Source organism: Amblyomma americanum, chromosome 3 (genome assembly GCF_052857255.1).
Source record: "Amblyomma americanum isolate KBUSLIRL-KWMA chromosome 3, ASM5285725v1, whole genome shotgun sequence".
In the NCBI taxonomy this organism is placed as follows: Eukaryota; Metazoa; Arthropoda; class Arachnida; order Ixodida; family Ixodidae; genus Amblyomma; species Amblyomma americanum.
In genome coordinates, this window is record NC_135499.1 from 85161277 (window position 1) to 85187635 (window position 26359).

Consider the following 26359-nt stretch of genomic DNA (forward strand, 5'->3'; position numbering starts at 1 on the left):
TGATTTGTGTACTTATCTGTTTACTTATTTATTTACTTATTTGCGTACATATTTGTGTACTTATTTATTTATTTGCTTGCTTGTCTGTGTACTTGTCTGTGTACTTGTCTGTTTACTTGTTTGCTTACTTGTTTGCTTACTTGTTTGCGTACTTGTTTGCGTACTTGTTTGCGTACTTGTTTGCGTACTTGTTTGCGTACTTGTTTGCGTACTTGTTTGCGTGCTTGTTTGTTTGTTTACGTAGGGCGCTTAAGACTGACTGCTTACGCCGGCTTTGAGCTTTGAGTGCGAAAGCAGTGGCTCATCGTGCGCTCTCCTGCGAGGTTCATTGATGATTCCATTCTCGTGACACGCCTGCTCATTAGCGTACAGTCGTAAGGAAACGCATACACTAAGTTCACCTTTATCCGCCTTGAAGTAATACGGTTTTGTGGCCTGTGGGTTGCGTGCTCGCCTCGCAATCTGTGCGTCCGCGGCTCGATTCCCCGCACCTTCGGAAGAAATTTTATTTATTCTTCTGTGCTGTAGACGGCACTATCTTATGGTCTATTGCTGACGTTATGCGAGAGCATGCATGGTGACGTCACTTAGGAATTTCGTGCCACGGACGGCGACAGATGGCGGACAGCGGCTTTTGTGCTGATGCGACATATAATGCTTTCGCGTTAAAAAAAACCATGCTGTCGCTGCTACCACACAATGTTTTATGAGCTGCCAACGTATACTCAGACGAATGTACCAAAGAGTAAAAAAAAAAAAATCCGATCGCCACTGAGGTCTCGCTCCTTATACCCCTGCCACACGCCAAATCTAATGTCATTCCCATCGAATGACATTTGTTCGACTTAATGTCATTTATTCTGCGTGCTGCTACACGGCCAAAAGTAATGCCATTTGCAAATGATGGCAATTGCGATGGAGAAAAAGTGCAGCATAAAAACATTTCGATCTATGCTTCAATATGTTTCGAAAAGTATTGTTTTGCGAATGGAAACCGATTTCAAAATTTTAATCCTCGTTTCAATAACGCGTTGATCACTGCTATCCACCAGGAGTCCAAGCCAAGCCAAAGTTCAGCCAGCGGCGACAGACAAATGGCGGACGTCACTACGTCGCTTTGTGCAATGGATTCGCGGCAGCGGAATGCGATCGCTGCGAGTCTATGCTTGCGAGCACAAAGACGCAGCAGGCTGGCCCTGTACAAAGGCAGATTAGCGGATCCAGCAAGAATAAATAACAAGCAACTCCGAGCGCACAACTACCGCAGCAATTGACACAGCCAGCACTCCGGACTCCGGCAACACAACGCACGCGCCTGCCGCTGGCTCATGGGCTGGCTACGGCTGGCTTTGGGTCACGCTACACAAAAAAGCCAAAAAACATGCCTGCTCGTCCATTCCGGTTGGCTGGTAGCTAGAGCGACAGTTTTATTTTTTCTGGTGCTATTCGGTATTATTATATAAATAAATGAACGACCACAGAATTATACGGGCGTTGAAATATTATAATGCTTGTGTCGCGTTTGAAATTTATGTTCGGTGCATATTCTCACGAAGTCTCTGGTGTCGAGGGAACACATTAGCTCGGAGTTTGCTGGCGAATGAGTTCCCCAAACTCATTCGATACCTAATGTCGTTTTCATCGAATGTCATTATATTTTCTCGTGTGGCAGTAAACTAATGTCGTTTTGAACGAATGTCATTCGATGGAAATGACATTAAATTTGCCGTGTGGCAGGGGTATTACTCATGGTATGCTCGAATACATGCCGCGGAAAGTACGGTAACATGGAGACCTACGGCTGGGTATAGGAACGGCGCCTGCATGAAACGCTGATTAGGCGATAAAAATAACTATCCGGACAATAAAACTTTAACGGGTTTTGGGACCATTTTCGCGTTTTTGTCGTATTTCTTTGCCCAAATTGTGGACGCATGCTGAGTTCTGCATCAATCACTTTACTCCAACGTGTTTACGGAAATGCTCCGGTCGATTGCTTGATGGAGTAAATTCGCATTAGGATCCATCTTTGGATGACGCTGATAATTACTTCGTGATGTTAATCGGTTGAGACGCACTGCCTTTTAATGGACCAGCACGCAGTGTACACTGGCACCGCCGTTCTGCTAGGGGACCTGTAGCTTGCGACCCGCTGCGGCAACTCAGTGGCTACCGCGTTCCTTACCGAACACGACGTCTTGGGTTCGATTCCTGACCTTTCCGTGCGGTTTGCCGATGTCAGTAAGTATGAGAATCCAGGTTGCTCGGAATTGATGCGCAGCCCTTCATCGGACCCGCCGCGGTAGCTCAATGGTTAAGGCGCTCGGCTACTGATCCCGAGACCCCGGGCTCGAACCCGACCACGGCGGCTGTGTTTCGATGGAGGCGAAACGCAAAGGCGCCCGTGTGCTGTGCGATGTCAGTGCAAATTGAAGATCCCCACGTGGCCGAAATTATTCCGGAGCCGTCCACTATAGCACCTCTTTCTTCCTTTCTTCTCTCGGTCCCTCCTTTATCCCTTCTTTTACGGCGTGGTTCAGGTGTCCGCCGAGATGTGAGACAGATAATGCGCCATTTCCTTTCCCCAACAACCAATTTTCCTTCATCGGCACACCTGAAAACCGGGCGCGTTGGCTTTGGCACGTAAGGACCGTTCATAATTCTTACTTCAGTCTGCGATCCTTGAAACGTTTCTCAGATGCTGCAGACACGTACGCATGTTCAACCTGGTTTCACCCACGCTGCCGCTTGGTATCACAACCTGTCGGCCAAACACCTTTTGGTACCGATTATGGGGTCTTCAAAACAAAGCAACAGTGCAGCTCCGTCAACCATGGGGGGTTTTTGAGGCTTACTACTTTACGAGGCATTTACTGTAGGTTCTCGTCTCCGTCTTCACCATTCTGCCCAGGTGTGACTTTCTTTTTTTCCGGCGCTGCCTCATGGCACCAGTGCCTTCGTGTGTCGCAAATATAACGCGCATGCTGATTTTTGTCCCCATCTTGTTGATCGATCCATGTCATGCTTGTAACTAATTATTTAGAAATATCATACGCGGTCACGCTTTGCGCCCATTCGACGCGCGTCTGAAAGTTTAGCTCTTCTAGGTCTTAACTTTGAATTTAGTTTGTCTTTTTTTAACTATAATTTTCTCAGTCATGTATTGATTTTTTTTCTGCCGGACAAACCTGCAAATACCCAGAAAGAGCCGGATAATCACTTTACGCTCAGAAGAGTAATTGGATGGAGTTCTCCTCAGCGTCCCGTTTAACTCTTCCCTACTGACTGGTGTTCCACGAGGAATTTTTTTTTTTAACAGGGAAAAGGGTATCCTGAGAAATGTATCGCGATTGTTGAGTAAAAAAAAATGGCGATCACCGCAGTCTGCTGCGATGGAGAAATGCGGAAGCATTTGCGTTTGAACGTCAGCAGCTTTCTTTTTTGCAAGTAATCGTTGTCACGTGACATTCATCCCGGGTCGCTTGCGTGCGGTGTCGGACACCAGTACGCATCCCCAACACACCTTACCGTCGTGCACACCACAACGCGTTCGCTTCGTGCCCATCTAACAAGCTTGAACCAACGACCTTCGTGGCATATACGATGCATGTCCGCCTGGCGCACATAAGGCCTGGGTTCGAGCTGCAGTGCCGGCGAATTTCTTTTTTTTTTTTCAATGGTCATTTTAGTTCCGACATGCTCTGCCGACAGGTCCTGTACATATGGCACTCATGAGACAGAAATGCGTTCCCATTAAAATTCTCCGATAGACAGCGATGGGCGCTGCGGTGTTTCTCGCCGCGGGTTGTACTGTGTCGCTGTGCAGGCGATACACGAGCGGCCTGTAGTCGAGGATGCGCTCTGGTCTCTACATGCGGTATATCCCTCCCCGAAGCACGGCATGCCGGCGGTTGGTCTACACGCGTGGATGCTTGTGGTTGCCAGGTATTGGTCCTTTCGAAGAGGCTACCATTCATTCTGTATATGCAGCTCTGCGATGCAGGTGGTCTTGGCGTTGGGGGCTTTTGTGCGAGACTTCCTTCGTCTTTTATGCATTTGCGGCCCATAAACAAACTAACCGCGAATCTCTGATTTATTTGCACATTTGTTGCTCTTTCAAGCCGTCTGACTTAACGTCTGGCTTCGAGGCATGAAAAAAAAATATCCCTTAATTGAGAAAATGAACCCAGAGGCTAGCTCTCTATTGATGAAACCGTTACCCTAATAGATATCAAAGCTGCATCGAGTTAGAGAAAACCTCTATGCTTCGGCATAGAGGTTTCCTCTAGAAAATGTAGAGCGGTTTCCTTCTCATGGTGAAATACAACTAAACGTCACTCCTGTTGCAGCGGTGAGGAGTCCTCAACCGTTATCTGGGAAGTTTTGAAATATGCACACTTTTTACGAAGCGATGAGAGGTTCATTTTTGGTTGCTTTCCCGAACTAGCCAGACAGTTTTGTCTCCTAAACACTTACAAACGTGTGGGCTGGATCAGAACATGTACAATTTTGCCTTAGGATCCTTAATAATTTATTTTTATGCGCCCACTCATTTGTGTACAGGCTGGGCCGCAAAGGTTTATGCTGTCTGTGGGGCAATTGTGATGCATTGAGCAACAGGTAGGCTGCTTCAACCCGCCTCGTCAGAGTACTGCTCAAAGCTGGCTGGGCGATGATGGCTACCGCTTTATGAACTGGCTCGTGGCCCGGTGTGCACATATAACGAAGCGTAACACCTCTCGAAATTGCGATCGGTCTGCTCGCTGCCTGGCCTCAAGCTGAGGTGCTTCAGTATCTGATAGCAGATGCCGCGGCCGACAAAGTTCTCCTCCGTCCTTTTTGTTTTGTTTAAGGAGGCTCTGAAACACGTTTCCGGGGAGTCACATGAACTCGCTCAATCACTGCATCGTGTTGTCATGAGCACTTGAACCAAGTAATGCACTTCTACACGCAGCAGAGAACCCACAATCACGCGCGAACGTTGGCGAGCCATTTCCGGCGATTTTTTCGTGCTCGCATTTTTCTCCGTCGCCCCGCTCCTGCGTATACCTGTTCAGAGATGGCTATTAGATTATTTCAGACGTCAGGCAGCTACCATGGCCACGGCCAATGAGCGGCGTAACTCCGGCGGGTCAGGAAGCTTCACTCCCCACTGTGGGGCTGGCGGAGGAGCGCCGACGTTTCAGGTCTAAAAAGTGCCCAGAGGACAGGGAAAGGCGCGAAGACGATGAACTTCAAATTTTTACTAAAAATAACTCAGCTTCTACAAAGCACATGCCCGTGAAGGATACCCGTGACACGGCGTCCTTTAACTTCACAGGCATTATACCACAACTTTATTAGAGCCCCTTCAATAAATAACAACATACTACTACTTAACGAATACCTGTTGTCCTTGTTGTTTCCGGAGAGGGCGCAGTCTTGTGTGCTGGGGTGCAGCGTCTGATCACAGTGGACGAAAAGTCCGGGAGTTTCTTTAACCTGAAACAACCTGGTTTCCTTTTTTTCCCTCTGCATGTGGCGATGCTACATCTGTGTTGTTGACAGCGCTTAAAAACACTGACAGAAGACAAAAAACAAGAAAGACGACGCCACAGGCGGTGACGTCATGTTTTCTGTCTTCTGTCCGTATACTTTAAGCGCAGTCAACAACAATGGATCAGCACGAACTATCGTGACAACTTGTCCTATTCAAGATGCTACACCTTTCGTCAAAAAATTACGGAACAATCAGATATCTGAAGTGACAGTCCCGCGAAAGCAGTAGGATTTATCTTCGACGAATACTTGATGCTTTTACTGTAAGCCGAAGCTTCACTCACACGACAGAATTTTTCTGGGGGTGAAGGTGTGTGGAGGTGGATAGGGTGGTGGGGAGTGTTTCTGGTGGGCAGCTGACTTTCCCACTCCACCTTTTCATTCGATTTTGCCGACGCTTTTTCATTCTGCTACTGCGTGAGTTTCTAGTGGGCGGAGTCCCTGTGCAGGGTGGAGGCTTGGTAAAGGCTTGTTGATGGGTTGCGTCTGGAGGTTTCATGTCGATATCGGATTCATGGGGGGTTGGGTGCACACCAGCATTACTTCTGCAATAAAAACACCGTTTCTTCGTCTCGTTAGCTTTCTTCTCCGCAGCGCAGGCGTTCTGAAGCTTTGTGAGCAGCGGTCGCTCAGCGAATCGTATATCACCGTCGTGTACTTCTGCAGTACCGACGGTAGCTAGCGGCTCCCTAGAAGGCCAGGAGGCGCTAGTCGCCATCGCCAAAGCGTCGGCGGAAGCCACTGGAGTCCTGGACTGAGGACCCCACCCACGCTCTTCTTCGGTCTCCTTTTATAGAATATATCTCTCCATCTATACCGCCGCTTTTCGGAACGTGTTGTCCCCGTGTTAGTAGGGCGCGGATTGCAGAAAGAAGCGCGGGGAAGTGCTGACAGGAATTTTCGGGGCCCCTTATTTGAAGTGTGTATGCGCCTTGACCTGCGGGTGACGCGGGAGGTTTTTTGCATGCTCGCATTTCTCGTGTATGTATTTTCGCGGGGTTCAGTTAGCTGTGCGTTGTTGTAACTCCCCTGGCAGTAAGTCTGTTCACATCTTCCGGGTTCATCGTCCGCGGTCACGTCGCTGAGAACCGCCCGTATATGCAGGGACCAAATGCACCTTTTATCTCCGCGGGGCATCGTGCGCGTCTAGGTTGAGCGGGAAAAGCGCTGCCGCGTGCGACGATCGCCAGCGCGCGCAACAACGAGTGCAGCTCCGAGCGCACCGCCGCGGCTCCCGCGTCAGCCTGCGGCCCGACCCCGAGGGAAGCCGCGGGTCGGGCCGCATCGTCGTCGGGCACGCTTGGCCGCTCTTACGCAAACAGTGGGTCCGCGCCGTTCCCTTAACCCCATAACAAATTGTCGCTCCTCTGCTTCGCTTTCTCTTTCTCCCGCCGGCACCGCGAACTTTGGGCTGCGGTGTGCCACTGCGTGATGTCGCTGGGGGGCCGGCGCCCGGGGTATCCATCAAACTGAGGCGGCACGCATATACCTTCACGCGGAGGGCATAAAATAAAAAAAGGAGGCGACGAGTTGCCTCTACACCCTTCCCCCGTTTGTAGGGTTGAGCTGCGCTACGTGCACTGGTGCGTTCCCGATTCGAGGCTTTCAAAAAAAGTGTGGGGGGGGGGGGGGAACGAAACCGCAAGAACAATGACCGCGTGGCCAACGACGCGCGAGCGCGGGTGTTGAGTGTGTATGTGTGTGTGCGTGTCTATGCAGAGCAGGGGTAGTAGGGACATTGGGAAGGGGGCAGAGGAAAAGCGTAGGGAAAGGGAGACGAGTTTTTTCGGGAGAAGCGGAAGTGCGGAGGCGGCGGTCACCGCACGATACCCATTACTGTAAGGGAAAGGGCATCGGGGCGCTTTATGTAAGGGAATCCATTAGCGTTGGGAGCATGGGCGGGGGAAGCAAAAGGGGAAAAGAACCCCTTTCGGGGCGCCGCGCGCGCCACCCTTCTCTAACCCTCTCCCGCTTGGCTTTACCGCTCTGTGGTAGGGTGCGCCTCCGAGCGGGTTGCGACGACTCCGCGGCGCGCCTTTATTCTCCTTCTTCTTCCCGGCCGCCTATCTCGGGATAGGCGGGGGGGGGGGGGGGGGGGGGCTGAGACGGGAAGCGCCTTTTTCCTGCATCCCTAATTGCATTTCCAGAGCCACGGCTCATTTGCCGCGCGTCTCGCGCGGCGGCGCAGTCAGCGAGCGCCATCTACGTCGGAGACGGTTTTCCCTTTTTTCCCCTTTTCCTCAGCTTCCTCTTCCCCTCGAGGCGCACGTGCGGCCGCCGAGAGTGTACTAATTACGCTCCGACGGAGGGAAAGACAGAGCCGGAGTCGCCTAAGTGCAGCCGCTCGTAATAGGGATGGGTCCGCGTGCGCGCCGCCACGTGACGAGGCCCAGGGGTTCCGCCCCGGCCGCTCCTTTTGATGCGCGCGCTTCGATCTCGCTCTCCTCCAATCACGGCGCCCCGTGCGCGAGCGGTGGGCCGTCGCGGTGCCGTGCGCCTCGGTCCCGTCCACCGTGGACGCACGCGGGTTCTCCGTCTCGCCCTCTCTCCGGGGTGCCCGCATCTCGCCGCTGGCCTCTGGCTCTTCGCTCAGACCCCTCTGTTGAGCCGCGAGCGCTTATACGTGATGCGTGCCCCCCCTGGCACATTGCACAGTCTTTCGTGGCTGCTTTTAAAATGTTCCTCGGATGTGGTGTGCACTGTTCTCGGAGGAACGGTGTGGCAGGAAATTGAGCTGAACCAACCAAGGAATCTTTGAACAAAGATGCGATGAAAATTGCGTGGTGTGCTACGAGAGTCATATCGACCCGAGGCTGTAAGCGCGCTTCGAGGATTCCATCCCGCCACCTTGTACTCGGCCACTGACGTCACAGCCACTGCCACGCGTAAAATAAATGTGAAAAATTCTGAATTATCCTTATCTGCTCTGAGGTTGTCAGTGGCAGTTTAGCTGTTCTCAGGGGTTGGGCTTACCCTTTTAGCGCTGGATCGCGCAGTGAAGCACTCTTGCCGTTCCCGGTCCGTGGTGTTGTCGCCGTGCGGTGGCCTGTTCATTGGCATGGTAACAAAAGAATCAGAGCAGCGATATGGGCTAGGCGGTTAATTTTTTTCGCTGAAGGAAAGAGTTGGAATTTAAGCTGAGTTATAACAAAGTCGAAGGCACGGGGTTATTCGTTATAGTCACATGCCACCTTGGCAGCAACTTTACTGTGTCAACGGTCTTACCTACCACCACGCATACCCAGAACAGTATAGCTGGCGTTTAGCCTGTGTGCCGGGCGGCGTTGGGGCCAGCGTGCTTGTGTGTTCAAAATTGAAGCTCCGTTGAAAACCCTACAAAAGTTGCTCCCAATGGAATCGCTGATGCGCGCCCGTCTTTGCAGCGGTTCGTACCGGAATCCTCTACAAAATTATTCCCCCAAGGGATCCTTTTGCGCGCCATCGAGCGCCCCAGCTGACGCGGCCGAAAAAATGACTGCAGACGCGGCTTCGATCCCGGCAGCGGCGGTCGCATTTCGATCGAGGCGAAATTCTAGTTAGGAGCCCGTATACAGTGCGATGTTAGTGCACGTTAAAGAACCCCAGGTGGCCGAAATTTCCGGAGCCTTTCACTACGGCGTCCCTCATGGCCTGTGTCGCTTTGTGGCGTTAAACCCCCATAAACTACAAATCATTATTCACCGCGTTCGCTATATGGCATAAAAACCGTTTTTTTTTTTTTGCGACATGAAGGGTGCTAAATTCACCTGAAACAAAAAAAAAACACTGGTATGGTGGTGCACCTCACTCAGAAAAAGCCTTGAGCGATGTGTACACATGTATAACAGACAGAAATGCGTGCTGTGAATACTTAGTGTCGTCTTCTTGACAATGGATGCGTTAATTGCGCATTAAAAGCGGGCTCGCGGCGGCAGTTCCGTCACGAATAACTGCTTTAGCTGCCTTCCCCGCATCAGGCATGAGCACGCGCGGGTCACAACAGCGGCAGTGTCCTTTGGCAGGCTGGCTTCGCCGCACTGCAGCGCTATTAGATAGTCAAACCCGGTAGGTAGACTTCGCCACACGATATTTTTGTTCTGTGACGGCTTCACCGCATGACAGTAATGTCATGCGGTAAAAATGGAAGCGCTAGGCTGAAGGCTATCGCTGGTTTGATCACTACCGCCGTTTGGTCTACGGAAATTCTCTTGCGCTTTTTTTCTCCACCATTGCCACACTCATCTTGGTCTTGAGAAGACAGTGATAGTTCGATAGCAGCAGGCATGCCAAACAGACTTCCAAATAGTCATATAACACATCGCGACCACGCCGCGGAAACAAGCTAAACTGCGCACGGTGCCGAGAAGCGCAGTGCACGGCGCGCTCGCGGCAGGTCGTGTGCAGCGGAGAGCTTTAAAAGTGGGGAAACCGTGTGGAGGCGAAGTGGGGCGTGCTTGCCGCGCTGCACCCGTGTGGAGGCGAATACGGGTGGGTCGGCGTAAAAAAATTTTGTAGCGTCGGTGCCGATTAGTCGTCCGTAGAAACACTGCGTGTGGGCTCCGCTTGAGGCGGGGAGCGTTTTTGGCATGTTATGCGCGGTGCTTGAATGGGCAGGCTATGCGCTGCCGTCTCAGTTTACCGCATCGAATGGCCACGGAACTGCTGCGCACTTTTATGCATCCATGTAGTTAGTGCGAAATACCCAGTGGTATTCGTTTCGTGTTCGTTACATCAGTAAAACTGAAATTGGTTAATAGACAAGTTTAGGGCAAAAATGGCATGTGTTCTCTTTCCTCCAGCGGTCTCTGTCTTTTAATTTTGCCCCAACACCGTGCTGGTTATGTCGATTTCTAAGACTTCGTAAAAAGATGTATCAAATACATGGTCTTCTACGGGAGCTTTCAAGGGAATAGAATTCCCAGCAGCTTGGAAATGTCCAAATTCGGCTGCGCTTTGCGTGAGTTCTGAGGCTTTTGTCTGCAAAATGGCATAGCAGAGAGAAATTCACAAAGCCTTGGAATTTCCCACAGTGTTTGCGCCGTGGCAGGCGGTGCTGCGGGAAATTTCGCTTGTCGGAGTCGAGACCATTCTTGCGCGTCGGAAGCACAACGTGCTAGTTATTTCGCTCAGTGAGAAATAGGAAACGGGAGCAAGTTAAAGTCGAAAAACGCATTGACCGGGATGATTGAAAGAAGGCTTCCCTGACTTCGCGCCGCAGAACGCAGCTACGACATTGTATTGGTCAGAAGTTGGCGAGCAGGGCGTCGGCTGTCGCCAAGTTGGCAACTGAGCCACAGGCCCCCGGTAGGGTGGCTTTGCCGCGCTCAGAATTGGAGATTGGCGCGCCTCAGACTTCACCACACAACCTAAATGTCTATAAGGCGGCTTCACCGCAGTGCACCAATGTAGTTACATGAACGGGTACGCCAGACTCGCAACTACCACACATTCTGGTGTTATTATAGTCATTATGTTTTATAGACGTTTCGTTGTAGCTAGGTTGGCTTAGTGGTTATGGCGCTCGGCTGCTGACCATAAATACGCGGGTTCTATCCCGGCCGCGGCGGTTGAATTTCGATGGAGGCGAAACTCTACTCGTGTACTGTGCGATGTCAGTGCACGTTAAAGAACCCCAGATGGTCGAAATTTCCGGAGCCCTTCACTACGGCGTCCCTCATAGCCTGAGTCGCTTTGGGACGTTAAACCCCCATAAACCATAAACCAAACCGTTGTACCGAGGTTCGACTGTATTAAAAAAAATTGTGTCACGCGGACATTCTATTACCGGTGGCGACACCTGGCGACGTGCGCGAATCTGCTGACTGCATTGGCCTTGTGTAGTCAGTGCTTGTTCAGTTATTGAGTCCTTCTAGCACGTATTTATCTCTGAACAGGTATTTGGGGTTATGTTCTGTCCGTTTTGTTGCAGGGCGCAGATACTGCTTATGCGAGATAGCAGCCTGTATAATTTGTCTCTACTGCGGGTCTAAGGGGGTATATAACGCATGAATGAAAACATTTAGATTTCCTTGTGGTGTTTTGTTTTCCTGCCTCGGGAAATATTATGACCGATTTCGGCATTATTGCTATTAATATCCCAGGTTTTGCAGTCCTTTCATGATGCGACGAATGCTTTGTAATGAAAAAAAAAGTTTCATATCGTCACGGCTACGCGGGCAGATTTAGCCTCAAGGTGTAGGTCAACACCGCATTTACAAACAGGGGGCGCGTGCGGTCTCTGGAGATGGCCGGGGCAGTTGTCGGCGCCGTCTACTGCAACGGTGCGCAGTTCGCCTATCATGCCGTTTGAGGTTTACCTTCCATGTAGAACAGTTCAGGCTATCCAGTTTGAAGAACTGTATTTGCAAGCAGATGTCGCACGCAGTAGCATATGTGGCTACGTAGTCCGACTAGGAGGAACACCCAGCTCGTCTTGCGCCTAGACGTTGTTCGGGGTGTGTCCGACATGACAACATACATCATGGCGTTTTAGAAAAATGTCATCTTTGAAGGGACGTTCCAAACATTTGGTGCTCTCGAAAGTACTTGCCGTTTTAAAGAACTGGTGCCTCAATAGGTGCGCTGTCAGATGAGGATGATTTGGTAAGTGTTGTTGCACATGTTTCTATGGGCCGCGCCTTCGCCCAGTGCCCCTACCTGAGGCGCAACTCCGGCTCAGTTGGGTTGGTTTAAAAGCACATAGGCTCTGAAGTGGCGTTCGATAATTTATCATCTTCGTCAAAGCTCCTTTGGAAACGTTAGTTTACTTACATTCTTGTGGGGCGTACCTCCCGCTGTTACCCAAACCCGGCGAGAGCAGCGCAATCGCATCCGTAGATTGTTCTGAGTATATTTCTGTCGTCTCGCCAGTCGGGACTCTGGCAGCGGGACGAAGCACAAATTGAGTGGCTAATCGTCCCGAAGTGGCAGCCTTAAGCTCGTGAAAAAAGAAACCTCAAATACACAGTTATACTGCAGGGCACTAGAACGGAAAAACTGGGCGTGAAAGCTTCGCGTGGACATATTGAAGGGCGGATAGACGACAAGGACACAGCGTGAAAACAACACGGGGGCCTGTCAACAGAATTTCATTGAACGCTAGTAATGTGGACGAAACAACGATATGTGGGCTGCGATGTTGCCACGAACGTGTCGGGTTTGTTCGTGTCGGCATGTGCCCTTGCTTTGTGTCAATCTGTTCCTCCGCGCACCTTTCGTTCAGCGATATGAACACCTACGCTGTTCAGTTTTGTTGATAGGATTTGTGTGTTGTCCTCGCGCTGTTCGCCGTTTCCTTGTTACCAAGCCACGCCCGGCCACATCACAGCTGCCTGGAAAAATATTTCTAGCTTGAATATTTCCGGTTGGAATTCAATGGGTAATAACAGGCGCGGACGCTGGGTAATAATCTGTGCGCCTAATGAGGTTAGAACGGCGTGCTTGGCAGGACGTGGGCGAAGAGAGGTACAGTCGTCGGACGGTAACAAGCCGGAGGTGTTTGCCGCAGGTTCTTCCGTCACAGAGCTGCATTAGTCGGGGCTTGGCGCCCGTCTGTCCGCGCTTTCGCCGGAACCTGTCACGTTGTTTACGTGGACAGTTGCCTGTTCAGTTGGTGTTTTCTTTTTGCTTGTGCACGTGTAGTCGTAGTCAGGTTGGAAATAGTACCTCTTTCGAGTCTATTTTCCGTCTTCACCTATTTCTTTACAACCTACCTCTTTTATTTCCGCCGGCTGCAGATTGAGTGGTGTCCGAAGAGCGTGCGGCTGTTAGCAGCGCCCTTTCTTTCTATTGTTTTATTTTCAGTAAAGCATTACCCCTGCTACTGTGTCTCCCGAGTCCGGTTTCGTCCCGTGCGTTGGTCCCAGGGCTCACCGCGTACAGGCACGCTGGTCTGTGTGCGTGCTCGCGAATGCTGCGTAGCTTATTCAAAGCAGTGATTGCGGCTCCCGCGTGTGCTTGAACGGTGTCTTCTGTCGGCGTGTTGATAGCAGTATTCAGAAAGTCAATGCTGGAAAAGCGTTGAAAAACAACAGCAACAATGAAAACGAGAGACGTTTATCGGTCTGCCGTGGAATGTAATGGACAGCAGCGAAATCGGCCAGCGCTGTCTTTTGCTGGGTGCTGCGCCTTTACACGCCTATCCTCAACTTGAGCTTACCGTCGGGCGCAGTGCTCGACGGTGCGCAGGATATATTAGGCACATCTAGCGTAGCGCATACTGCTACCACTTACCGCGAGCCGTGCCGTACCCCGCCACTGCGCACGCGCTGATTGGTTCCGACGCGGCAGGCGGGCCCGCTGTTGAAGGGAATGTGGCGCCATCTTGTGTCAGGGCGATCTGCGCTTGCGCAGTGGCGGGGCGCTGTGCGCGGTAGCGGCACGCGCTGTGCTAGGCGTATCAATTTACTGAGAATCATGGTTGTGTGTGTGTGAATGGACGGGGGAGTGGGGTGTATCGTCTTTCGTGATCGACCGGAAGGTGAAAGCGGTGAAGTCGCGCTGGTTTTTTCTAGTAACGTGCGGATGTACCTCGTCTCTTTCAGCTTTCTTGCGAGATATCCATACTCGTCGTTAGAAGGCCTCTTACTGGATGTTGTGGCTTCATCCGTGCGCCTAGGCATACTTGCCCTTCCTTTTTTTTCTGCCCGCTTGTTGGTCCTCGCGTGGTAAATGAATCTACTTAGAGCAGGTAGTGACAGCTGATCCGGGTCGTGAGAGGGAAATAACTAAATGGATAAGAACGGGGTGGAGTGCATACGGTAGTTTCTCTCGGGTCATGAACAGCAGGTTGCCAATATTCCTCAAGAGTGTACAGCAGCTGTATCTTACCTGTACTCACCTACGGTGCAGAAACGTGGAGGCTTTCGCTAATGGAGGAAAAACGCTAAGGCGCCCGTGTGCTGTGCGATGTCAGTGCACTTTAAAGATCCCCAGGTGGTCGAAGTTATTCCGGAGCCCTCCACTACGGCACCTCTTTCTTCCTTTTTCTTTCACTTCCTCCTTTATCCCTGCCCTTACGGCGCGGTTCAGGTGTCCAACGATATACGAGACAGATACTGCGCCATTTCCTATCCGCAAAAACCAATTATTATTATTATTATTATTATTATTATTATTATTATTATTATTATTATTATTATTATTATTATTATTATTATTATTATTAACGAAAAGGGTGCAGCTTAAGAAGGACAACACAGCGAGCCATGAAAATGATAGGTGTAACGTTAAGAGACCGGAAGCGGGCAGAGTGGGTGAGGAAGTAAACGCGGGTTAATGACATCCTAGTCGAAATCAAGAGGAAGAAATGGGCTCGGGCAGGGCATGTACTGCGAAGGCAAGATAGCCGCTGGTCCTTAAAGGGACCCAGGAAGGGGGTCTCAATAAAGGTGCGATATGACTGGGATGTTAAAAGACGATGGTTCACAATTATCCCCCAGCAAGAATTATTTTAATGCGTTTTGTCGAAGCTGAGTGATATGCAGACAAAATTGGACTTTCCGCGTCTTCGCGCCTTTCCCTCTCTCGCACACAAAAACGGCGGCGCTCCTTCGCCGGCCCCACTCACTCGGCCCCTCCTCTATCTCCGCCGGCTGCGGAGTGGCCGCGGCCGCAGTAGCGCGTGACGTCGGAAAGAATTTGGCGCTGTGATCCAATGATAACCCCCGGCTGCTGACGTCATTTGCGAGACGTGACGTCGTCTGCCAGGTTTTCGCGCAAAAGCCCGGCGCCGCGCGTAGCCGCGAGGTGCGAAAGCGGGAATGTTCAAAAATTTATTGTAATTTTTTTTAATTAAAATTTCCCGCTCACTTTTGAGATCTCGTACACGGCATGAACGCTCGGTGGCCTGTACTCTACATAGTGCAAACATTTTAAAGCCAAGCTCAAACAGAACCGCAGCGGTGGCCGAGTGGTTGAGCATCCGTCTCGCATGCGGGAGGTGCGGGGTTCGATCCTCAGTGCCGTCGGGTACCCACCGGTGATACAATGGGTACAAGCTTTCCCCTGGTCTGGTGCTTGGCTTATTTAGGGTGAAATGCGTGGGAAATGTGTCTTTGACCCCACCTTGAGAAATCTAAAATACCTTGTGCCATGGCGCTCTTTGGCATCAGATGCCCTTCCGCCATAAAAATTCATCATCATCAAGCTCAAACACCTCTTTCTGTGGCCCTTTAAGGGTAACGGAGTGGATTCCAAGAGAAGGCAAGCGTAGCAGGGGGCGACAGAAGGTTAGGTGGGTGGATGAGATTAGGAAGTGTGCAGGCATAGGGTGGGCGCAACTGGCAAAGGACAGGGTAAATTGGAGGTACATAGGAGAGACCTTTGCCCTGCAGTGGGTGCAGTAAGGCTGATGATGATGATCACGATTTGCAGGCGATGTCTGTTTCCCATTTCTGCTTTACGAACCTGACAATTATCGCTGCCAGATGCCGTTACTGTTCGCAACAGGTGTCAGTGTGCAACCTCCACGTCATACCTGAGAGCAAACAAACATTGTGAAAAAAATGAGGTTTAGCCCAGTTAAACCTAGTTATACGAGCGAAATCTCTGGTTTTGCTCCAGAGCAGAGCTCGGTCCTTCATGATGAGACTGAGCGCGAGCGCCGGGGAAGTAGGCGAAGCAACTGAAGAGCGAACGCGGCGGCGCTGCGGAGAGTCACGTGGTATCAGCGACGCAGCTGCGGCGGGCGCTGATGGGGCGTGAGTCAGCGGCGCCGAGCGAGCGCGGGGACTCGGGAGTCTGAGCGAGCGCAGCTGTGGCGAGCGGCGAGGGGCTGATGCGAGTCACGTGGTATGACGTCATAGACACACCTCCCTCCTCCTGGCTGGAAGGTCATCCGCCAACGTTGAATGTCCTTGATAGTGTCAGTGCGAAAAGTAGAGCTCTCGCTCTAGTAACGATTTTCTTTCTCGAAACACTGTGCAGCTGCGATAGCGTGCCTCCTCTTGGTGTGCGCAGTGCGTGGGGCGAGGGCCTGTTCCTGATGCTGGAGACGGCGCTGATCGCGGCGCTGGTGATGCGCTACCGGGGCCAGGGTGGTCAGATGGTGGCCTTCACCGCCTCCTACGCCTGCCTGCTGGCCCTGCTCATGGGCAAAATGGTGCCCGTGCCCGTGCTCTGGTCGGCGCAGCTGATCAGCCTGCCAGTCATCATCTGCGGAAAGGTATGCCGCACCTCACACACCTCCACTACTACCCTACGAGAAATCTCTACGGTGGCGCCCCCCTCCTGCTTTCCACACTGTATCGTTTGGCAGTGCGCGCTACTCTTGAAGACTCATGCAAGTGAGCTCATTCGCAATGTGGCCGCGTCAGGGTTAGGAAACTTCCTGTATATATCGCTGTCCGGCCTGAGCAGACGCCAGCGTCAAATGCTGCAATAGCGGCCGGAGGAAAGGCGCTTGAAGCGTCCTATTGTTGTCACGGCAACGTTATCCAGCAGAAAAATGTCAGTCGATTTGGGTAATTAGGCCAAATGCGGATATGTACGCTAGCAGGATGTGTTTCGGTGCTGCTCTGCTCTGCTAGGTTAAGGTGGTTGTTGGTGTGTGTGTTCCACGCAAAAATGAAAGGACATCGCAACACCTGCCATAACACCTACCTTGTGCCACTCCTCACCTGCCCACCGGCAACACCTTGGCAGGTATCCACCTGGTGGGCAGGTGAGCAATGGCGCAGCACCCCAGGTTCTCACCTGGCTACCAGGGGGTACACTTCGGCAAGCCACCAGGTGGGCAGGTGACCAGGAGCGCAGTGGCACAAAGCAGGTGCTATGGCAGGTGCTGCCACCGGTGGGACGGATTGCGACCCAAGTTGCCTTCTCGAGCAGCCCCTCACGATTAGTTGGGCTGCCGCCTGACACGGTGGGCAGACTGTCCAGCACCCGGTGGTAACCAGGCCACAAAACCGGCTTCAGACAGACAGACAGACATAGATTATATTGGGATTAAAAAAAGAGCTTAGGAAACTGTGTCCGGGTATAATCTATATCTGTCTCTCTGATGCCGGTTTTGTGGCGTGATGCCCACCGGGTGCTGGACAACCTGCCCACCATGTCAGGCGGCAGCCCATTTAATCGTGAGAGGCTGCTCGGGAAAGTAATTTGGGTCACAACCCGTCTCACTGATGGCAGCACCTGCCATAGCACCTGCCTGTGCCACTACTCACCTGCCCACTGGGTGGCTTACTTGCCAAGGTGTAGCCGGTGGTAACCAGGCCACAAAACCGGCTTCAGACAGACAGACAGATTATATTGGGGCTAAAAAAAGGCCTAGGAAACTGTGTCCGGGTATAATCTATATCTGTCTGTCTGATGCCGGTTGTGTGGCAGGCTGCCCACCGGGTGCTGGAAAACCGGCCCACCGTGTCAGGCGGCAACCCATTTAGTCGTGAGAGGCTGCTCGGGAAAGTAATTTGGGTCGCAACCCGTCTCACCGATGGCAGCACCTGCCATAGCACCTGCCTGTGCCACTACTCACCTGCCCACTGGGTGGCTTGCCAAGGTGTAGCCGGTGGTAACCAGGTCACAAAACCGGCTTCAGACAGACAGACAGACATAGATTTTATTGGGACTAAAAACAGCCTAGGAACCTGTGTCCGGGTATAATGTATATCTGTCTGTCTGATGCCGGTTTTGTGGCAGGCTGCCCACCGGGTGCTGGAAAACCGGCCCACCGTGTCAGGCGGCAACCCATTTAGTCGTGAGAGGCTGCTCGGGAAAGTAATTTGGGTCGCAACCCGTCTCACCGATGGCAGCACCTGCCATAGCACCTGCCTGTGCCACTACTCACCTGCCCACTGGGTGGCTTGCCAAGGTGTAGCCGGTGGTAACCAGGTCACAAAACTGGCTTCAGACAGACATAGATTTTATTGGGACTAAAAACAGCCTAGGAGCCTGTGTCCGGATATAATGTATATCTGTCTGTCTGATGCCGGTTTTGTGGCAGGCTGCCCACCGGGTGCTGGACAACCGGCCCACCGTGTCAGGCGGCAACCCATTTAGTCGTGAGAGGCTGCTCGGGAAAGTAATTTGGGTCGCAACCCGTCTCACCGATGGCAGCACCTGCCATAGCACCTGCCTGTGCCACTACTCACCTGCCCACTGGGTGGCTTACTTGGCAAGGTGTAGCCGGTGGTAACCAGGCCACAAAACCGGCTTCAGACAGACAGACAGACGGACGGACGGAGTGTCGATGAGTTTAATTGAAGTAGACTCCCCGCATCACTAATGTATGCAAAAATTATTGTGAGACGAAAAAAAAGAACGAAAAATTAAGTTCCCCTGCCCGTACCACTATGTATACAGACACACAACGCCCAAATGCGGGCGCTAAAAACAACTCTGGACGGGATTCGCACACCGCCAGCGGAAACAAAGCAGCTTCGTTTCCCGGTGCCTCAATCAATTCAGCAGTCGCCGCAGGCTGTCGGGTTGCGTGCATGTGCGCGAGTGATTCAATTTTAACCATCGTCTCCTTTCGCCAGGTGCGCTGAAGTATTATTTGAAAACGAAACTAGCCGGAGTTTCCTACCCCTGTCCGCGTCTCGCAGGGACCGAAAAGCTGCGCGCGTCTCTTGCAGGCAGTAAAAACGGCTACACGTGTGTGTTTCGCACGCAGCACTACCACTGCTTCCCGGTCCCGCGATTTTTTTTTTCTCCGTATTCCAATTCCGAGCCGCCGCGGTGGCTCAGTGGTTATGGTGCTCGGCTGCTGACCCGAAGGACGTGGGTTCGATCCCGGCATCGGCGGTCGCATTTCGATGGAGGTGAAATGCTAGAGGCCTATGTACTGTGCGCTGTCTGCGTACGTTAAAGAAGCCCAGGTGGTCGAAATTTCCGGAGCCCTTCACTGCGGCGTTTCTCATAGCCTGGGTTGCTTTGGGACGTTAAAACCCATAAACTATGAACCATCTAATTCCATTTCTCACGACCCTTGCGTCTCGGCCGATGGAGTCGCGCGGGTGGCCGCTGCCGTGACGTGCGGCGGCGGTCGTGCAGTTGGGCTAATTTGCTGCCACGAGAGCATATATGAACGCCAGTGCTCGGGCTTGCGGCGACTCGAGGCAGCTTTCGAAATTCCTTCAGCCGCCTCCGTGCACTTACATCGGCCTACCTCTTGCGGCCCGAGGGGGCAAAGTGGGGGGGGAGTGCTTCGACGCGCGGAGAAACAAACCGCACCCGCCTCCTCCGGCATGCGGCAGTCGGGGATTCCGCCGCTGTTGTCGTGCCGACTTTCTCCCGCCTATGGTGGATGCGGCATCTAATTCGCGCGGGTGCACGTGGAGACGCATCCGCTTGCGGGCTTTATACGGGCCAAGCTTAGCTCGGACCCAACTCGTTTTTTTCTCCCTGAAAAATGTGGCATTAACTCCCGCTCAGAAGTGCAGAACTGGACGGAGGGGAGGCTTCCAGGACGTCCTCAAAGGGTCACGAAGGACGGCTGCGTGGATTTGTTTTTCCTGGTAAAAAATGATTGCCTGGGTCTTTCTGCCTACGTTCAACGTTTGTCCTGTAGCAGGAAAACGCGTTTACACATTTACCTCTGCTGCACACCGGCTTCACTGTGGAAGCGGAAGTCGCGGGCCCTCAGCGAGTTCGTATCAGTTCCCGAATTGCCAGCATGCTTAGTTTGCGAGATAGGCTCAACGTCTGCACCGAACTTGAACGCGGAATGGACAGGAGCGCCATGCGTGGGCAATCGCCGTTTTGCCCTGCTCTTTGCCTGTTCGCCCATTTGCTCTGCGGAATATATGCGTGCGAAGTGTCCACCGCTCCCAAAGCCGCACATTCGACATTGGGCAGGTGCGCACAAACTCGGGGTGCGTTTGTCTCGCGGGCTTCTTTCTGTCTACGCCATGACGCGATTCCGTAGTCAAAGGTCTTCCCAAGGACAGTAGGAGGCCGGCAGCACGAAGCATCTATGTGCGCTGAAGCCCTTCCAGAAGCCGCACCGTCCTTTTCCTTGCTCCCGTGTGCACTGTTGTTGTTTTTTCACAACATTTATTGCATTGGCAGACGGTGTAACCGAGTGCATGTTGTTGGGCCAGTCGGTCGTACATCGTTCAGTAAATGTACTGCGCCCGTCCTTGTGCCCTTGTTTGTATTATTTGGCACAGTACATTTGCTCAACGGTGTAACCGAGCACTGTGCATCCCCCCCCTCCTGGTTGGTGTCATCCCGGTGGGCGTTATTGGCCACCTGCTGCGCGGAGTCGGCGCCGGACTGGGTGGGCCTGGAAGTAAACGCGTTAGGGGCCATTACGCGTACAGCCCCCGTCAAAAGTATATGCCCAAAGGGTTTCGTTCTAAGCTGTTTAGCGGGGCTCCCCAGCACATCTAGCAGTCCAATGCTTGGCAGGATTGACGACGCGACGCCATTCCGCTTTCGCGAGGTAAAGGTCACTGACGATGCATAACGAAGCATACAGCAGGCCTCATGAGCAAACCCTTTGGGCCGTATACCTTTGACAGAGGGTACAGGCCAACATGCACAGCACCGAACGATCTACATGCCGCGGTCCCGGAAATCGATATTACGATCAGGTCGTCATAGTCGACCTTGCATGGTGGAACCTTCTTATAAACAAACTAAACAGCGCGTGGAGATTTGTCCTGTATATGCATTAGCGTATGAAGTGCGTGGCCAATTGGCTCGCGTAGACTTTTTGGCAGAAGTTAGCCTCGAGCTCCTCGTTTTCTTCTGATGTCAGCGGATGCATTTCACGAGCATCCTTTGGCACCGTGCAGCACCACATTTGGAACTGAGCTTGCGAGTGATATCAGTGCCGACGTGAGAGAAACGGTATTGAGTTCACACTCCCCTCTCTGGCCCGCGCTCCTTTTGTTGTGCTTTGCGAGAATCCCGACCGCCTAGGTGAGCTTTTGAGTAGCAGGGGCCTCAAGTTACGACTGCTAACAAAACAAGCGTCAAGAAACATATTCGAAACTGCAGTAGCCGTCTAGGTCGTTCCGTACTTATGTTCAGGCCGCCACCACATCTAGGCTGACCACAAGAAAGCTGCAATGCACTGGGACCCCTAAGCGCGCGACGATTCGCCATCAACGCCGGCACCGCCGCGGTATATACTACGCTCGCGGCCTGAGGCACATCGCCGCCGCCGCGTTGTCAGTCTCTTCGTGGCCTGCGCCTGCGTGGGTTCCAACAATGTCATAACTCATAATGTAGTTATAGCGCCCCGTTTGTTCACATTTTTTCCTCACGCGGTCGCTCTTGAACCGCGCATCCAGTGCTCCTCATGCAGGGTACTCAACCCCAACACTGATGCCTGTTGACACTTAACGCGACAGCCTGCATCGACCGCCAGCGCTGGACGTTCGTGCTCCGAAGGGGCGACGCGCGACTTCGAGGGTCGCCCTGTGGCCGAGGAGGACCGGGGAGGGGCCTCGAGGAGGCAATTAAGCGCCCCTCCATTAATTACGCCATCGGACGGGGCGGCCGCGGGGCGTGTTCCGGCCCCGAAATTGGCCGCGGCGCGGTGATCTATGGCCGCACCGGCCGCTTGCCCCTCGGGCGGCCTCGGCGCGAGCGTGGCCGCCGTTTCCCCGCTTCGGGGTCTCGAGATTCGTCGGCGTCGTGTCCACGTTGGCTTCGGGGCATTCGGGGTGTAGCAGATACGTGACAGTTGCTTACGAGCTTGTTTCAGTTTGGGCTGTTGGGTGCTTCAGACAAAACCGTATGTATACTTTCGCTGCGGAAGCCAGTGCGCGGCGTCTATGACCAGTGTGCCCTCTGGCTCGGTTTAGGTGCAGCCGACTAGGGCGATTACAAGACCCTCTCTCTCTGCGCCTGTCTTTAGCGGACTCATAGGCCATGCCACACGGACAGTTCGAATGCCCATCGTGTCTGTGCACGTCATCGAACTCGATTGTGGTTGGCCGGTGCCACGCGGCGGCGTTCAGTGACCGTTGAACTGTACATCGCGATCGACTCGGTGGGTGTTCGCGAAGTACCGTTGGAATCTCATGCGCTGTTTATGCACATTGAAAAAGGAGGAACAACAGACATATCAAAACTGGCATCAAGCAGAGGAATTCATTAACTTGTATTACAAATTGTAGACTAGGTTGATTCCTTCAGGGTAATGTTTGTTGGGTAGTCAGAATGACAGCCCCACAGACTGAGTAAACAAGGATGGAGAAATGAGAGGCCCGTTCTTATATATAGATACTAAGTAAGCCAGGAGTCACTGAAAATCTGAAACCAAGGAGAACCACGTGTGAGGGAATGTTTCTATTGTTTTTAGTGCGAGAGGACTGATATCCCCAGTCCCAGATTTCGCCGATGTTGGTCTGTGTGGTGCGTCTCTTCGTGACCTCGAGGTTGCTCGGGAAGGGCAGCCTGGGTCTTGCAAGCCCCACCGCTGGCAGCACCTGCCATCGCAAGGCAGTGGCGCATCGCTTATCCGCTGCACCACTGCATCAGGAGTGATATGAGGACTCCCAGGGATCTATGGTTCTATGGGGGAATTCAGTTATATATTATTTGCCAGGCGTGGGCAAATTCCACTTGGGGATTTACGCATAATAGCAAATACAGAACGCACCACCAGAATTTGACACCGTTACTCCTATAAGTGGTGGTGAATTGGAAGTTTTGGAACAGAATATTGGATAGCAAATCGAATGGTGGGACCGTCAAGTTGAAGCCAAATGCGAATACGAATTGGACGTATATTTGCACTTTTATTCAGCACTTCCTCGACGCGGTATTTTTCAGTGCTGCATATTTTTAAACTCGCCAATTGAGTTCTTATTTTGTAAAGAAGAGGTAGATGTGGAGGTAGGTGAGGGTGAGGTAAGAACGAGAAATTCAAAGGATAACGGCGATCGGTGCGTGATGTAGGGCAAAAAGAAACTGAAAACCTCCGAAGCAAAAACAGTGTCACTGTCAGTAAAGGGCATGGTAATCTTTATGCAGGAAAACGATGTACAATAACAAAGCCAGTTAGTAACACGGGAAAATGTTTAAAAAAACAAAAAAACACGATCCAAAAGGGGGTAAATGAGGCAAATGTAAATGGCCTGTGACAATCAGATTATGAAAAGCACAAAGAAGAAGAAAGTCGAACTCTCAAGAGACCCAAACTTTATCTTGGTTCTAAACACATTGGCGATGGGTGGGGAATTGGAATCAAGCGCGTTCCAAAACAAAAAAAAAGCCTTTTTTTTTTCGCAGCGAAATCGACCGGCACTTCACCTGTCTGCAACGTAAAAAGCCAGCAACTTCCCTCTCTGCTCTGCTTTTTGTCCTTGCTAAAGAATTTCGTGCTTGCGAATAAAGGACGACATTTATGGCGGCATTGACTGCACTCGTGTGAAAGATGTCCCCCACTCCTTTTGTATAAAGAAGGCACCGTCTGGTGGGCCCGATGTATACACTACACTTTACGACTCGTAAGGGGGATCAGGTATATACCGGGTGTTTCAGGGAAGACTTAAATTTCAAAAATAGGCTTTTAGGTGTAAAAATATGGCTTCTGTGCCAAAGTATCACCTGTGTTGGTGGACACCGGAGAGTCGGTGAATTGTCTTAATTAATAAGCTGGGTGACTAATTTCTGATATTTATATCTTGACTGTGGCACTTAGGCAACAGGTTGGAATTCTCGGAGCTGTGGCTCGGCAAAATTTGGCTACATCGTATCAAAATACGTGAGCTTTCAAAAACTATGCACGCAAAGCAATCCAATGCACGTAACTGGTCAAAAAATGCAAATTTTATCGAGCCACAGTGCCAAGGGTAATCGCGTTTTCATAATTTTAAAAACTGATGTGATTTCTACCAATGACCGGCTACAAATCTGATATCTACTGGGCGCCTAACTGTACTGGTTAAAAAGTTAATTATTAAAAATTAGTTAACCAGCTTACTAGTTAACACGATTCACCGGTTTTTTGGTGTCCGGCAACACTAGTAATACTGTGCTGAAAAAGTCATATTTTTGCCCCAGAAAAAACCTTTTTTTGAGAAATCTTAAATCTTCCCTGAAATTCCTGGCATATCTCTGCGGATCGCATTCGGTGCACTAGATCGCATGTTTCGTTGTACAAGCCACCTGCATCTGTCTACCATATATCATGGAGCACATTTTCGCCAGTTAGCAGGGAGCAGAAAACACCACACTGACATTGTTGTGCCTTGCTGCTACCGTTTTGATATTGTGCGACGCTTTGTGGAAGTACGGAATGTGTACCACGCGATTGCTTTCCTTTGGCCATCTGAAGCATAACATCGCTGAGATTGGAAACGGTGGAAGGTACGTAGACAGCAGAGTAAAGACGTTGAAATTGATTGTCAGGACTTGATTCTTCCAAGTGTTGGAAAATTTGAAGTGGGTCTGTCACTACCTTTGAGCGCGTACTGTGGAAAGATAGCAGTTCTTATTTGATCTCACTTTATACGGCCGGCACACATGCGCACACATGTGTAAGAAACTTGGGTCTTATCTCTTCATGTGTGAAGGTCAAACTGTCAGCTGTGGCTTTGAATGCATTGAGAATGCCGTGGACGTCTGCAACACTGTCCAACACTATAAGGTGTTGGACAGTGACCAGTTTTTACTCTCTCGTGTTGCGCTAGAGTTTCAATCCGCAGTGAAGACGTTAGTATAGGCGCTTAGCGTACCGGATAACAGGCGCCGTCTCTTCGCCACCGGCCATGGACAGGAAATAGGAGGCGATTGACAAAGCGACTCATTGCTATTCAGCGGCTCCGTTTAGTGGGTTGTGCCATACACGCCACTTATGTGCGCGAACGCCACTTATGTGCGCGAACGCCACTGTGAGCCGCTGTGATTTGATTGCGAGCCCACGCAGCATTTTGCGCGAAAGCGTAGAGCCCCGTGTCGCAGAAAAGTCGGTGTCGGCGTGACGGAAAAAACGGGTTGGGTGGAAGGGGTGGCTGTTACAAAAGGCTACCGCAGGCGGCGCTAGCTACACCTGCGGCGCATCGGATCTCTAGTGATAGGAGCAACCGCGAGCCACGCGCCAACCCCACGGGCCGTCGGCCGCCGTCTTCCTCCTCACTCTCATATATACACGGAACAGACAACGACTCACGTTACAAGCGTTGCCTTTCAAGTTGCTACGCAGCAGACCCACCGTTGTATTCATAGTAACCGTACCTATGTAACCTACGCAGGAATCTAAGTCGTGACATCCTGGTTGGGAATTAGACACGCTACCGCTGCGCCATGCAGGCAGGTTCGTACGGCTTGGTTAAAGCGGGGCATTTTTCTATGTCGTACGGGCTTTCACGTAACGATTGTGGTTGTCAAAGAGGAAACAATGTCCGTCTCTGCGTGGGCAAGAGGAACCGCTATTGTGTTATGCCCTTAAAGACGCAGTTTAAGTGGCTCCCCCAACTTTTTGACTATGTGGACGTACAGACGCTGCGCTATGCTGCTGCCGTGCAGTGCAAAGAGTGTGCTGAGGAGTTGCGCCCTGCCTTCGAAGCAAGGGCGGCCGGACGCTTATTGCCTGTTCGAACCTTCATAATCGCTCGGCGCTCAGCGCAGCCGGAGTGCAGTATTCAAATGGGATTCGGAAAGAACAGGAATTTCTAGTAGCGAGTGTTCGATTGGAACGCCGAGTGTAACCGGTCCACGCTCAGCTGGTTATTTGGAAGGTTTTCTCCTTTAATGGCGTTGACTAATCCATACGCAACCCTCACGGTGTTCAGTGCCTGTCACGAGCCGTATATCGAATTGACGGCAGGTGCCCATTGGGGAGTAGCCGATCTTGCGCGATGATTTGCATGGATTCGTGGTCTCGGCGCTCATCAACCCGTGGTGTGAGGGCGAGTTGCGTGTGGCGCACATTCCT

General features: G+C 51.7%; 1 protein-coding gene across 1 annotated transcript in view; it reads left to right on the forward strand.

Moving 5' to 3' along the window:
* Positions 1-26359, forward strand: part of LOC144124720 (mannose-P-dolichol utilization defect 1 protein-like) — a 77045-nt gene that overhangs the window by 35462 nt on the left and 15224 nt on the right. Inside the window, exon 4 of the mRNA XM_077657573.1 lies at positions 16477-16681. Within this exon, the coding sequence (XP_077513699.1) occupies positions 16477-16681 (205 nt within the window). The remainder of the gene's footprint in view (positions 1-16476; positions 16682-26359) is intronic.